The sequence below is a fragment of the Nicotiana sylvestris genome, chromosome 3 (assembly GCF_000393655.2).
Source record: "Nicotiana sylvestris chromosome 3, ASM39365v2, whole genome shotgun sequence".
Classification (NCBI taxonomy): Eukaryota; Viridiplantae; Streptophyta; class Magnoliopsida; order Solanales; family Solanaceae; genus Nicotiana; species Nicotiana sylvestris.
This window is the reverse complement of record NC_091059.1, coordinates 157,567,456-157,582,336: the sequence shown is the minus strand read 5'-3', so window position 1 is coordinate 157,582,336 and position 14,881 is coordinate 157,567,456. Positions and strand designations below refer to the sequence as shown.

The window sequence follows — 14,881 nt, the reverse complement described above, 5'->3', positions numbered from 1 at the left end:
CCCAAGCCCAACCTCCCTGCCTGGTCCAGCACCCCTCATTAACCAAACGACGTCGTTTTATTTACCTAAATCCCAACCGTTGATCTCCTTTGATCAAATGATTGAGAACTCACCACCCACCCGCTATATAACTGTCCTAACACACCCCAACCCCCTCAAACCCCCCCTCATTCTGTCTCCCTCCCAAAAACTAGAAACCATAGCCGCCCCAAAACGCTCCTACCATATTAGTCGGCGGCCACCACTCAACCATGTCCAAACAACCCTAAAATTCATGTTCTACACTCCCCTCGCACTCCTAAGCCTCGATCCCATATCAATTTCCCCAAAAGCTCCGCCAAATCCGGCCAATTTCAGATCTGGTGACATGCAAAAAAAAAGTCTCATGCCTTCAAATTTCCAAAGACGATTTGGCCCGAAACTGGTGTTAATTGTTTGTTCTCAACAAGAATATTTGATTAACACTTATTTTGGTATAAATCGGAGAAGGCCGGAGGTTCGCCTGAGCCAACTGCCCGTCCACCTAGTATAGGTATCTCTACTCCTCTTTTCCTCTTTCTGTTTCCTTGTTTCTTTTTCTTCTTCTTTCCCTTTCTTTTCTTCTCTCCTTCTTTACTCTGTTTTCTTTTATTTTCCTTTTCTTTTGATCGAAAAATAAAAAAGTTTAGGTAGCCATAATCTATAGATTGTTAGTTTTTTCTCATGCTTAGTCAGTAGGTTTTAGGGTTTATTAATCTATGTATTTTCGCTTCAGGATCATCTTGCCAGTTGTTCGATTAGGTTGTTAATTTGGTTTAATTCATGCCTAATTTAGCTTAATTCTTAAATTTGTTTAGTTTAATGTTAATCAATGTTTAGCTACTTTGTTGTGTGAATTATTTGGTTAGTATGCATAATCGACTAATTAGGGTGGTTTAATTAATTAGTGTACATCATTCAGTGTTTGTGTTTTTAAACGTTTCAGCATTAATTGAAATCTATGGGGGGGGGGGGGGGTTAAAGAAATCAAACAGTAACGTAAGGGGTAATTTTGAGGATTGGACAAATAGAAATTCAGATAAAGCTATTTAAGAAGCTTCTAGAATATGGGCAGCTGGCCCTATTTGGCCAGTACAAAATACTGGAACCAATTAGGGGTTGCCAGCTGTCCAAATTCTGTTAAAAGATGATTTTATGGCTGAAGAGAATAATTCCCTTATCCTTTTCAGCACATGACATTCTTTATAGCTATATATAGAACCTTCCTTCACTCATTTTTTGGGAGAGATTTCAGAACCCTAAAACACTCCTAAAGGTTCAACACTGTTTCATTAGAGCTGATCCTCTTTTCCTTAGATTTGAACAAAATTTTAAGCATTTCTTTGGGATTTCTGGCTTCTACAAGTCGAAAATGGATTAAGTTTGAGGTTGTGGTTGGTTGTTTCTTGCTGCTTGCTTTCTACTGATTTCTTGCTGAAAATCCATCTCTTTGATGTTGAATTTTTGCATATATTTAGAACTTTTGGAGAAGTTCTTAAGCAGCTAGGTACGTACCTTACCTTGTGCTAAAGTCTCTATAAATCTGACTTAACATGAATGCAAGAAATTTTGTTTGAATGATAGGTTGTTGTGATGTAATTCATCTTCATAAGTGCAATAACATTTGAGTTTTCTTGACCATGTAAATCTCTGTTAATTTAGTGTTTCTTATGCTATAAAGACCCGTTTCTTGTGTGTTAAATGCAATATTTGTTATCTATTGGAATTGGGTTATATATACTGTTTCACTTGTTCATTATTGTCTAATATTCTTGTTTTGTTGGTTGAGTTTGTGTAATAATACAGTAGTCAATATGTGTGTAGCCATGCTCTTGGTGGATCTGATCTTGACATGGTCAGATCCATGTGAGTTCGAAGCTGAAATAGAATTTTACTCATGTATGAAAAAGCTGGCAGCCTTATGAAAGACTATGGCCCAAATTTTCAATATTAGACACTAGGATATTTGGTTTTGATAGTTTAGATTGAGTCTGTTTAATATTTCATAGGTTGAATCGTGTTCGTTCTTTTGATTAATCATTAATTGTTCATCAATGGTTCAAAATCTGTGGTTACTGTTAAATAGATATGGAATTTCTATGTAAACAGATGTGATGTATAAAGATATTGAGAGGTTCAGAATTGAATGCTTTAAGTAGTTTTATTTTAATGTATTGGACTTACTGGGAAATCCAAGATAGCTGCATAATTATTTAGCCCTTTTCTTTCGTCTGTTTCATTGAAAAGGCATGTTGAGTATTTTGCTGGCCATGGTAAGTCCAAGGCCCAAGTTCATACACTTTCCAAACGAAAAATCATTGTTCAATTGCTGAATGATGTGTGTATTTGTTATTTTAGGATTCAGCATTGATAAAGTGCTTATGCATGTGATGTTAACATGATTAATCAATGGTTTAAAGTAGTTCAGCATATTCGATTTCAAAATTGAGTAATGGTATAGTTATTTGTGTATTAGAAGAGATTGAATTTTAGTAAGGGATCCATGCGGGTCGTCTAGTTTGGACTTTGGATTTCATCTACTGGAATCCGCCTGGCCCATTAGCTTTGGCTCAGATGAGGCAGCTGGGTTCAAACCAGTCTCCGTGTGACTTGCTTCTGTTTTTCTTTCACTTTCTGGGCTCAATTTCGGCCCAAGTATCTTCAGCATTTTTCTTAAATTTTTTCTTAATATACTAAATGGATTGTAACATTGAAAGCTTGTCTTTGAAAGTTGTGCCTGGTACTGGCCCAATCGAATTTGCCGAGTTGGACCAGGCCTATTTTGCCCCTTTTGTCCTCACTCTTGTGCTCCATTTCAAGCCCAGTGCTTAACAACCAGGTTTTCTCTTTAAAACTCATGTAGATAACAAATTGGGCCTATTGCTGGCCCATTTCGTCTCAAAATAATTAAAAAGTCTAGTGTATTATCCAACACATGATTATAATTAGTAGTTTTGGATTGAACTTTAACTTAGATTAAACACGAACATTCGTAGTTTGCTTTAGGCGCATTATAAGAAAATTATCATAGCTACGGGTACGGTTCCCGTGACGTAGTTGTGATACACAATTTTCAAATTCGGGGGTACATTTATGTGACCCAGCCACAACAACTAATAATGTTAATAATTTAAACATGTTGTAAATCGTGGGTACGGTTCCCATAACATGATTCGCAATGTGTATCAAACAAACAAGTGTACGACAATCTTAACTTGTTCCAGAATAATTCCATAAATAATTAAAAGTGGTCAAAGGTTAAAAATGCACATAGGTTTTAAATATGTAACTAATTAGATAATTAGGCCAATAATAATAGTTGAGCGATCGTGCTAAAACCACGGAACCCAGGAATGCCTAACACCTTCCCCCAGGTTAACAAAATTTTTTACCTGAATTTATGTGTTCGCAGACCATAAATAGAGTCAAAACTTTTCTCGATTCAAGATTTTAAACTGGTGACTTGGGACAACATAATTTATTCCAAGCGGCAACTCTGAATTTTAATAAATAATTCTGTTTCGATTATTGTCACTTTAATTGGAAAAACTCCCCTATACCCCTTTCAGGGTAGAAAAAAAGGTGTGACAGCTCTGGCGACTCTACTGGAGATCAGAACCCAGAACTTATGGTTTAGGGTTCAGAATTCGAGCTTAGAATAATTGTTATATTTGGTTTTTATTTATTATCCGATTTTTGTTACACGCTTAGGCCTAATGTGCTAAATATCGCTTTGATATTATTTGAACTGTATATAAACTGATACGAAACCTTTCTCTTCTAATCTTCTGGGAAGTGCACACTGGCGTGACTTCTTTTCTGTTAGTGTCATACCCTAATTTAGAACGAGGTTCGGACAAGTTACAAAGCTGGATGATATTTTGGTTCCCGATACGTAGCCCCCCCCCCCCGGCTCGAGTTGTCCGCTCGGGTAAGCCAGGTCTAGAACAATACACCCAGGTTTTAAACCTAGAATAACACAGCCTCATGCCGGATCCCTAGTAGGAATGCTTGTTTGCATCATGTGCATTTGACTTTGGGGACTCAACACAGGGGTTGGGTCCATCTAGGACAGGTGTACCCGAAAAAAAAAAGACCAATCTGATGTATTTTTACGTGCAACCTGTGCATTTATTTGTTTCAACTTTCATGTTGACCGGCTTCTAGATTAAGTAAGGAAAATCAAAAGAAAAACCAAGTTCGGTATATGAGAGAGAATTTCATCCGTTTCCGAAAATCTGGTATCCAAAATATACCGAACTCTACCGAAATTATTGAAAAAAAGAAAAGAAAAAAAGGGAGAAAAGTTATTTCAAATTGTTTATATTTTTCTGTTGCATCAAAACTGGCCGAACTACACGGGATTGATTCTCACCGGATGCGGGATATATAGGGAACCCTCATCGGGTCCAGCCCCGCTTTTGAAAAATTTTGAAAAAAAAAGAAGAAATGGCGTCATTTTTGTCGTAAATAAAGTGGGCGATGCCGTTTTTGTCTAAATAGCCAAGTGTCCCAACGGGACGCCAGAAGGCCATTTTTGCAAGAATAGCCATCGACGATTTATTTGACAGTTCTGGGTCACCTAGCAAACACACCCCTAAAATCTTCCCTTTTGAAGTGCTGAAGGGTCGTATTTGCAAAAGTAGCCTTGATCTATTTGAATTTTCGCAAAATGAAACTTTCTTTTTTATTAGCTTTTGAATAAAAACTCACTTTGTCTTTAAACCAATCACCTTAATCTAAATGTGCAGAATGATCACGAGTCAAAATTTACCAATGAAGGTCATGACCAAGATTCCGTTAGAACTACACATGTGGTGGGAAGATTTGGGTGGGCAAGGACGAGACATGGTCAACCATTATTTGGGGGCGTTCACCAGATTACTAAAGATCAGGCCTAGGGGAGACATAATAAAAGCACTAGTGACATTTTGGGACCTAGCTCACAACGTTCTGCATTTCTCGGACTTCGAACTCACACCTACTTTGGAGGAGATAACGGGTTATGCTGGGAGTACCGAGGGTCTAAGACATAAATACCTGGTTGCTCTAAGGGTCGTCACTCCTCACAAGTTTCTGGATTTGCTAAAAATAAGTAGGCAGGTCCAGTATACAGATTTGGCGGGTGGGTTTTACACTCTATACTTCATATACCAGCAGTACAGACATATAGGGGGATTTGAAAACCCGGAAAGCAGAATCTATAGTAAATGGAACCGACCAAAATGGGAAGAGCATAGATGCTTCGCTTTCATGGTGGCATTCTTAGGGTCTTCTAGTGTTTCCTAGGAAGGATGGGAATATCGATCTACGGGTAGCCGGAGTCGTCAATATTTTGATTACCAATGCCAAGAGCACCCTTGCGCCTATGATAGTGTTTGAAATATTCCGAGCTCTCACAGCTTGCAAAGCAAGAGTAGATTTTTTTGAAGGGTGCAATTTGTTACTACAAATGTGGATGATTGAGCATCTGTGTCATCATCCATGGTACATGAATTAAGGATCTACAGGGAAAAGATGCATAGAGGAGTTCGGTACAAGGGTCAGTGGGTTCGAGATGCCAGAAGGGGTCGGGGATTGGATATCCCGTCTTTGTTCCGTAACTGCAGACCAAATAGAATGGACATTGGGTTGGCTTCCTGTTAATGAGATTGTATACATACCTGCCACCGATCCTCACTTCCTCCTGATGGGTCTCAAAAGTATCTAGCCTTACGCCCCATACCGAGTTTTGAGACAGCTAGGAAGATGCCAAATAATCCTCAAGGACAAAGACCTTAGCCTTCATACAGTCGAGATCCGCTCTGATTGCCAATTTCACGAAGCAGTGATCCACCAGATTTGGAGTGAGTACCAATACCTGACGGCGAACACCCGAGTACGTGATTTATCCAAGGGTGAAGTCTCGTCTGGTTACCTTGCATGGTACAAAAGGAGTCTTGAGTTTGGAAGACCAGCCTAAAGACCCCACCTTTAAGAATTTGTTGAAGCATCACAAGACCAATGGGATTGGCTGGCCAAAGAAAATGAATACAAGGCCACCATAAGCAAGTTGGAAAGGCAAATCAGAGATCTTAAATTTAATAATGGTTTGCAAGCCGTTGCGGATGAGGGTGAAAAGAAAGCTTAGCCCAAGAAAATGAAGCCCTCCGAGCCTAAATCCAGAAGATGAAAATAGCAGCTGAGAACCCTGCCAGAAGTGGAAAGGATGAGAAACTTATAAACAGCCTTAGGCGGAAAGTATGTGACTATGGGATTGATTTGGAAAAGACTGAGGGTGAACTAGCAAAGGCCCGAGCAAAGTTATCCAAGAATGCGGAGGAACGGGCAAGTTTCGTTCAACATTTGAAGGAAAAATACGACACAGGAATCATGGGTCTGGAGAAAAAGATCAATACCCTTGAGAGCGAAATGACCAAGCAAGCAAAGAACTTCAAAGTAGAAAGAGAACACTGCTACGCCTTAATGTAGTAACTAGAAGAGGACCTGCAATAATTGCATGGGCAAACCACACAAGTTTTGGAGGCTAGATCTCAACAAATTGGACGTTTGCTATAAGAGAAGGGCGTCATCAAGGAGAAGGTTAGAATAATTGCTAACTATATTGTGATGAAGTGCAACGAACGCGAGGACATGACTGGGTCCATGTTCTTCGCTGCAATTATGATTTTTGTCCATCAGATAATGGACGACCTATATCGCCTCCAAGAAGATATGGCACGTAGACCCGCGGCGAGACCGACTGATGTCCCACGGGCCCCTGGAGCAGTATTGGAGGCACTTATGTATTTCTGATTTTATTTTTTTAGTCTGTATTGTAGTTTCTTTTAGAGTCTGTTAATCCACTTTGAGTCTTGTTTTTTTAATGCTTAATTCTGCAGGACAGAGTCGTTGCAATAGAGGAAAATCAGAATGTTTTTCTTTAATGAAAATTTGAAAATCCAAAAAATATGTCATTATTTGATTTCGCATTTATCTCCTGAACTACGTAATGATCTGATTCATGCGGCATCATGATACATAGAAAATTCCCATAGTATTCGATCATAACCATAAAATGAAAAAGAAAAAAAAGAGAGAAAATAAAAAGAAAAAGAAATTGAGTGGAAAGAAAGAATGGCAAAACAAGAGAACAAAAGCGAGAACAAAAAAAAAGGGAGCGACAAGAACCAAGTGGGAAAATCAATAGTGACTGAAAAGGGCAGTAGTGAAAGAAGAAAAAAAGAAGAAGAGAAAGTTCAATGTGAAAAGAGTTGGTTAAGGCCAGGATAAAACATGCAACCATTCAAATACATAGTAGAAACTTTTAATTATTCAGGTGCATTGCATCCCAAACATGCGGTTGCCTATCTGTTAAAATCTTAAATGCTAACAAGTTTGTTGTTGTCATTGAGCACATGAAGGTGGTTAGTTCATTCGGCATTCTGGCAAGCCACCCATACAATACTAGGTCTAAACACAAGGCGATCATGGCTGGTAAAGAATTGGACGCAAGTGTTATTGACCCGCCGAGAGAGGAGGAGGAATCTGAGCCAGGTCTGAAAGAGGAGTTACGTAAACTGAAACACCAAATGGCCAAAGTGTACCAGGCATGGATGAAAGGGCATCCTCCACCATCATATCCCGCCAACCCTGCTTTCGTCCCACCACTGGCTCAATCTCAAGAGCCCCCCATTGTCGATCTATCCCCACAACACGCATCGAGCTTAACCCCTTACCACCACTATCATGGCACCACTTCCCAAACCATCCAAGCTCCACCAGCCAAAGCAGCCACATACCCCGCTTTACTAGCTACCTCTATCTTTGTAGCACCTCTACCAGCTACACTCCATCGATCTTCTAGTGAACCGGTATTCCAAGCCCAAGATAACCAGTATTATGCCCCAAAGCCCACCTTCAAGGTCCCAGATCACTACTCCTACACTCCCCACTTTGAACTTCCTGTCGAAAATGAGAAGCTACCCAAAAACACGGAGCAAGAGGAGATATTTAGGAAGCTAGAAAGCTTGGAGTAGACGTTGAGAAATATGCAAAGGTTAGGAGGCCAAGTGAGTGTGGCTTATAAGGATCTGTGCTTGTTTCCTGATGTCCGACTACTTGTCGGATTCAAAATTCCCAAGTTTGACTTGTATGCCAGGCACAGAGACCCCGTGGCCCACTTGAGAGGATTTTGCAGCAAAATGAGGGGAACCGGTAGGAAAGATGAACTGTTGATGGCATATTTTAGCCAAAGTCGAGTGGTGCAGCATTGGAGTGGTACACCCGCCAGGACAACAGCAAGTGGTACACTTGGGATGACTTAGCCCAGGCTTTCGCTTGGCATTTCCAGTACAACATAGAGATTGTCCCAAATTGTCTGTCCTTGACTAAGATAAAGAAAAAGCCCAGTGAGAGTTTTAAGGAGTATGGTTTCCGTTGGAGAGAACAGGCAACACCAGTCAACCCTCCAATGGAGGAAGATGAAATGGTAGAATACTTTCTCCAGGCCTTGGAGCCTACTTACTTTGGTCATCTGATCTCGGCCATAGGTAAGTTTTTCAATGAAGTGGTAAAAATGGGAAGAATAGTAGAGGGACTCAAATCAAGCAAGATCATGAGTACTCTGCCGTCAAAGCAACTACACAAGCGATCCGGAATGGCACTGGGGGCATGTTAGGGAAAAAGAAGAAAAAAGATATTGCTATGGTCATCTTAGGATCGGGGCATAGCCCAAGGGGCTCCCCTCACCATTACACCCAGCCTCGACCCCAGCCTCAAACCTACACCCAAACTCCATATAATCCACCCCAACATTATTTCCCACCACCAGAACATCAGTATTCGGTCATGCCACCCCAATACCATCTCCATCACGCACAGTCATATGCTCAACCCCCTCATTACCCGCAATGGCATGCCCCAGATCCATAAAACCCTTACCCACCTCCACAAACATATTAAAACCCTACTGGCCCCAGCTTTTGACCCAGGCCAAAGTACAAAAGGGAAAGACATCAGCGGAAATAAACTTTCACCCCGCTTGAAGAGTCTTACGCCAGTCTGTTCCAGAGGTTGAGGCAATTGGACGCTCTAAGGCCGATTGAGTCAAAGTTGCCAAATCCCCCTCCGAAAAACCTAGATTATTCCCTCAGATGTGTATATTGTTCTGATGCTCCGGGGCACGACACAGAAAAGTATTGGCATTTGAAGAGCGTCATCCAGGAGCTTATTGATACAAACCAAATTATGGTCCAGAGCCCCAAATATAAATCAAAATCCATTGCCAACCCATGCCGAAATGCACATGATTGAGATAGTGCATAAGGATGGGGAGCCCATGAAGCCTTCAAAGTTTGTTATGATGATCCGTGCTAGTGAAAGTAAGCCAGTCAAAACTCCAATTGTTACAAAGGCAACATCTTCGATAGCTGAAGGGCTAAGCACGCCCAATGATAAGCCGCATGTGGTAGTCGCGAAGGGGTTCCTAAATGATGTTAAAACAAATCAAGGAAAGTCGAAAGTGGTCATGCCAGGGGTAGCAAGTAAGCCGGTCATTATCGTGGAAGGGGCTCGCATTACCCCTATTATTATTAAACCTATGACCCAGATGCCGATAGATAACACCAAGGTTGTTCCATGGAATTACAAGCGAGTGATAGTAACTTATAAAGGGAAACAATTGAAAGAGAAAGTTAGTGAAACCCAGGGTTTAACTCGTTCTGGGAGATGCTTTGACCCAAAGGAATTAAGGAAAGCTAAGCCATTGAAAGATAGTCCAATTCTAGTGAAGAAACCAATCATCGAAGAGGAGGCGGAAGAATTTTTGAGAAAAATGAAGGTGCAGGATTACTCCATAGTGGAACAATTGAGAAAGACACCCGCTTAGATTTCTCTTCTATCATAGTTGATATATTCGGACGAGCACCGCCGAGCCCTTATGAAGATTCTGAATGAAGCTCATGTCCCTGACAAGATCACAGTGAACCATTTGGAGAAGATTGCCAACAAGATATTTGAGGCAAACAGGATCACCTTCTCGGATAATGAGCTGCCTCTAGAGGGTACAGAACATAATCGGGCTCTTTATCTCACAGTGAAATGCAAAGATTCTATGATCACGAGGGTGCTGGTTGACAATGGTTCTAGTGTGAACATTTGCCCTCTCTCCACTCTGCACAAGTTGAAAATTGATACTGAAAGAATCCACAAGAATAGTATATGTGTCCGAGGTTTTGACGAAGGGGGAAAAGATTCTGTTGGCGATATCGTGCTTGAACTAACTATAGGACCAGTTGAATTTACCATAGAGTTCCAGGTGCTGGATGTGGCCGTCTCTTACAATTTGTTGTTGGGTAGGTCCTGGATACATGTTGCCAAAGAAGTCCCGTCTTCTTTGCACCAGATGGTGAAGTTCGAGTAGTACAGACATGAAATCGTTGTGCATGGTGATGAGAACTTATGTGCTTACAATGATACATCCGTCCCGTTTATTGAGGTTGAAGATGATAAGGGGCCTTGGGTTTACCAAGTTTCCGAAACAATGTCAGTTGAGAAGGTTCCGGAATGGAAATATATTCCAGGTTTAAAGCTAGCTTCTGCGACCATCATGGTAGCAAATGAAATGTTAAAGAATGGTTTTGTGCCGAGCAAGGGTCTGGGCACATCTTTGCAAGGTATCGTGTAGCCGATGTCTCAACGTGAAAACCTGGGTGCATTTGGCATGGGGTTCAAGCCCACTGGGGATGGTGTGAAGAAGGCTAAAAAGTTGAGAAAGAAGGCATGGTCGCTCCCTAAGCCTATCCCACGCCTCTCCAGGTCTTTCATCAAGTCAGGGGTAGTGAAGCGTCCGGTGTCAGCAGTTCCAAAGCCTGTGGTTGACTTTGATGAAGAGTTGATTGAAAGGTTCCAGAGTCTATTTGATGAGGTGAACATGGTAGAAATTGGGGAAGGTTCCAGCAAAGCAGACATGCAGTTTATTGGGACAAAAGTGAAGCTTAACAATTGGAATGCTACTACTCTCCCTACTCGGAAGGAGTTTTGGTAGTTCGCTTTGTTTTCCTTTCTGTTATCTGGATTATTCCAGGGTTGTAATCAAATTTTTATTTTTCTCTTGTTTGATGTACAAACCCTTCTATCATTTATTTTCAATGAGATGCAATTTCCCTTGTCCATTACTCCTGATAGTGTCATATTTGTCTTTCTTTGTATAGTTCTTTTTATGCTGGTTTCAATGGTGTGACATGGATGAGGAATTTTCGGCCAAGTCTTAAAAGCCAATCTAACTCTGAAATAATAATCCAAGAAATAGAGTGTGATGATGAAACAGAATATGATGAAAAGCAGCATTTGAGGAAATTAGTAAAGAACTAAATCATTTTGAAGAGAAACCCAAGCCTAATTTTAATGAAACTGAAGCAATCAATTTAGGAGATCCAAATAATATCAGGGAAACCAAGATAAGTGTACATTTGGAACCACAAATTAAGGAAGAAATAATCAAAGCACTATTTGAATATAAAGACATTTTCACATGCTCATATGACGACATGCCGGGTTTGAGTACTGACTTGGTAAATCACAAATTTCCAACTGATCTGGCATGCCCTCCTGTCAAGCAGAAGTTAAGAAAGTTCAAGACTGACATGAGTGTGAAGATCAAGGAAGAAATCACAAAACAGTTGGATGCAAGGGTTATTCGGGTCATGCGATACCCCACTTGGTTGGCTAATGTTGTGCCAGTACCAAAGAAGGATGGTAAGACTAGGGTGTGCGTTGATTACCGTGATCTCAACAAAGCAAGTCCAAATGATAATTTTCCATTACCAAATATCCATATTTTGATTGACAACTGTGCCAAATATGAGATCGGGTCTTTTGTGGATTGCTATGCGAGGTACCACCAGATCTTGATGGATAAGGAAGATACATAAAAAACAGTGTTCATCATGTCATGGGGAACATATTGCTACCAGGTAATACCATTTGGTTTGAAAAACGCTGTGGCAACTTACATGAGGGCAATGACTACTGTATTTCATGACATTATACACAAGGAAATTGAGGTTTATGTAGATAATGTGATCATAAAGTCAAAGCAACAGTCCGACCATGTCGAGGACTTGAGAAAGTTCTTCCAGAGGCTCTGCAGGTACAATCTTAAGCTCAACCCTACAAAATGTGCATTTGGTGTTCCGTCTGGAAAACTGTTGGGGTTTATAGTCAGTCGACAAGGTATTGAGTTAGATCCGTCAAAGATCAAAGCTATCCAAGAATTGCCACTGCCAAGGAATAAGACTGAGGTGATGAGTTTGCTCGGGCATTTAAACTACATCAACAGGTTTATTTCTCAACTCACGACAACCTGTGAGCCCATCTTTAAGTTGTTGAAGAAGGATGATGCGGTCAAATGGACTGATGAGTCCTAGGAGGCATTTGATAAGATCAAGGGGTACTTGTTAAACCCACCGGTGTTGGTCCCACCGGAACCCGAGAGACCTTTAATTCTATATTTGACAGTCTTGGATAATTCATTCGGTTGTGTGTTGGGTCAACACGACATCACTGGAAAGAAGGAGCAAGCCATCTATTATCTCAGCAAGAAGTTCACATCCTATGAGGTTAAGTATACTCCCCTTGAAAGGACATGTTGCGCCCTGACTTGGGTGGCACAAAAGTTTAAGCATTATATGTCGTCATACATTACTTACCTCATTTCTCACCTGGATCCTCTAAAGTATATCTTTCAGAAGCCTATGCCCACAGGAAGACTTGCAAAGTGGCAGATTTTGCTCACAGACTTTGACATCATCTATGTGACTCGGACCGCGATGAAAGCCCAATCATTGACCGAGAATTCAGTGGATGAAGAGTATGAGCCATTGAGGACTTATTTTCCTAATGAAGAGGTTATGCATATTGACAAGGTGGAGCAAGATGAAAAGCCGGGTTGGAAACTTTTCTTTGATGGAGTCGCTAACATGAAAGGTGTTGGAATAGGGGTTGTGCTCATTTCTGAAATAGGGCATCTCTACCCTGTTACGGCCCAGCTTCGTTTCTATTATACCAACAACATGGCTGAGTACGAGGCATGTATTTTGGGTTTGAGGCTAGCTATAGACATGGAAGTCCAGGAAGTCTTGGTTTTGGGAGATTCAGATCTGTTGGTGCACCAGATTCAGGGAGAATAAGAGACTCGAAATTTAAAGCTCATACCGTATCGACAATGTTTGCATGATCTTTGTCAACGGTTCAGATCAGTAGAATTCAGTCATATTCCTAGGATCCATAATGAGGTTGTCGATGCCCTGGCTACTCTGGCGTCAATGTTACACCATCCAGATAAAGCTTATGTTGACCCTATGCATATTCAAGTTCGTGATCAATATGCTTACTGTAATGTGGTTGAGGAGGAACTTGATGGTGAACCATGGTTCCATGATATCCAAGAATACATCAAGATGGGGGTGTATCCGGTACATGCCACAAGTGATCAAAAGAGGACAATTCGACGTTTGGCTAGTGGATTTTTCTTGAGCAGGGGAGTCTTGTACAAGAGGACTCCAGATCTTGGACTGCTGAGGTGCATAGATGCTAAACAAGCCATGACTATCATGACCGAAGTGCATTCCAGAGTTTGCGGGCCGCATATGAGTGGGTATGTTTTGGCAAAAACAATTCTTCGAGCAGGGTATTACTGGCTCACCATGGAATGAGATTGCATCAGCTTCGTGCACAGGTGTCATCAATGCCATGTACATGGTGATTTGATTCATTCTCCGCCATCTGAGTTGCAAACAATGTACACACCTTGGCTCTTCGTTGCTTGGGGCATGGATGTCATCGGACCAATTGAGCCAGCAGCATCAAATGGGCACATGTTTATTCTAGTGGCCATCGATTATTTTACTAAGTGGGTTGAAGCGATGACTTTCAAATCTATGACCAAGAAGGCAGTGGTAGATTTTGTTCATTCAAATCTCATTTGCTAGTTCGAAATCCCCAAGGTAATCATTACGGACAATGGTGCTAATCTTAACAGCCATCTGATGAAAGAGGTATCCCAACAGTTCAAGATTACGCATCGAAACTCCACCCCGTATCTCCCCAAGGCAAATGAAGCTGTTGAGGCGGCCAACAAGAATATAAAGAAGATACTTTGAAAGATGGTGCAAGGTTCTAGGCAGTGGCATGAAAAGTTGTCTTTTGCTTTGCTGGGTTACCGCACTACTATTTGCACTTTAGTAGGTGCAACTCCTTATTTGTTGGTATATGGTACTAAAGCAGTTACACCTCCGGAAGTTGAGATTACGTCCCTTCAGATTGTTGCTGAAGCTGAAATTGATGATGATGAGTGGGTCAAAACCCGTTTAGAGTAGTTAAGTCTGATCGATGAGAAAAGACTGGCGGCAGTATGTCATGGTCAATTGTATCAAAAGAGAATGGCAAGATCATACAATAAAAAGATGCGTCCCCGAAAATTTGAAGTGGGTCAGCAAGTATTGAAACACATCCTTCCACATCAGGCTGAAGCTAAAGGCAAGTTTACCCCAAATTGGAAGGGGCCATTCATTATAACAAGAGTGTTGTCCAATGGTGCTTTGTATTTAACAGATATAGAAAGTAAATATGTATATATGGCTATCAATTCTGATGTAGTCAAAAGATATTATGTATGATTTCTTTGGTTTGTCTAATTTTATTGTTTGTACTTGGCATGTTTTGAAGATTGGAATGACGAAGACATTTTATTCTGCTATCTAAACACTTTATCCTTTGTTACCCCTTTTAACCCGTACTTATTTTATTTCATACCCTCTTTTGGAATCAGAAGCAGAGTTTAGGAAATACAGATACAAAAGTTCAAATAAAAAAATAAAAAAAA

At 40.8% G+C, this 14,881-nt stretch overlaps 1 protein-coding gene across 1 annotated transcript; it reads left to right on the top strand.

Annotated features, from left to right (window-relative positions):
• Nucleotides 1-9,937: 9,937 nt before the first annotated feature.
• On the top strand, nt 9,938-10,420 carry LOC138888233 (uncharacterized). Its single transcript, XM_070170059.1, has one exon. The coding sequence runs from the start codon at nt 9,938-9,940 to the stop codon at nt 10,418-10,420; it is 483 nt and encodes a 160-aa protein (XP_070026160.1).
• Nucleotides 10,421-14,881: the final 4,461 nt, after the last annotated feature.

What these genes read in the sequence shown, in the direction of transcription:
- LOC138888233 (XM_070170059.1), top strand. Translation starts at nt 9,938, where the DNA reads ATGAAGATTCTGAATGAAGCTCATGTCCCTGACAAGATCACAGTGAAC.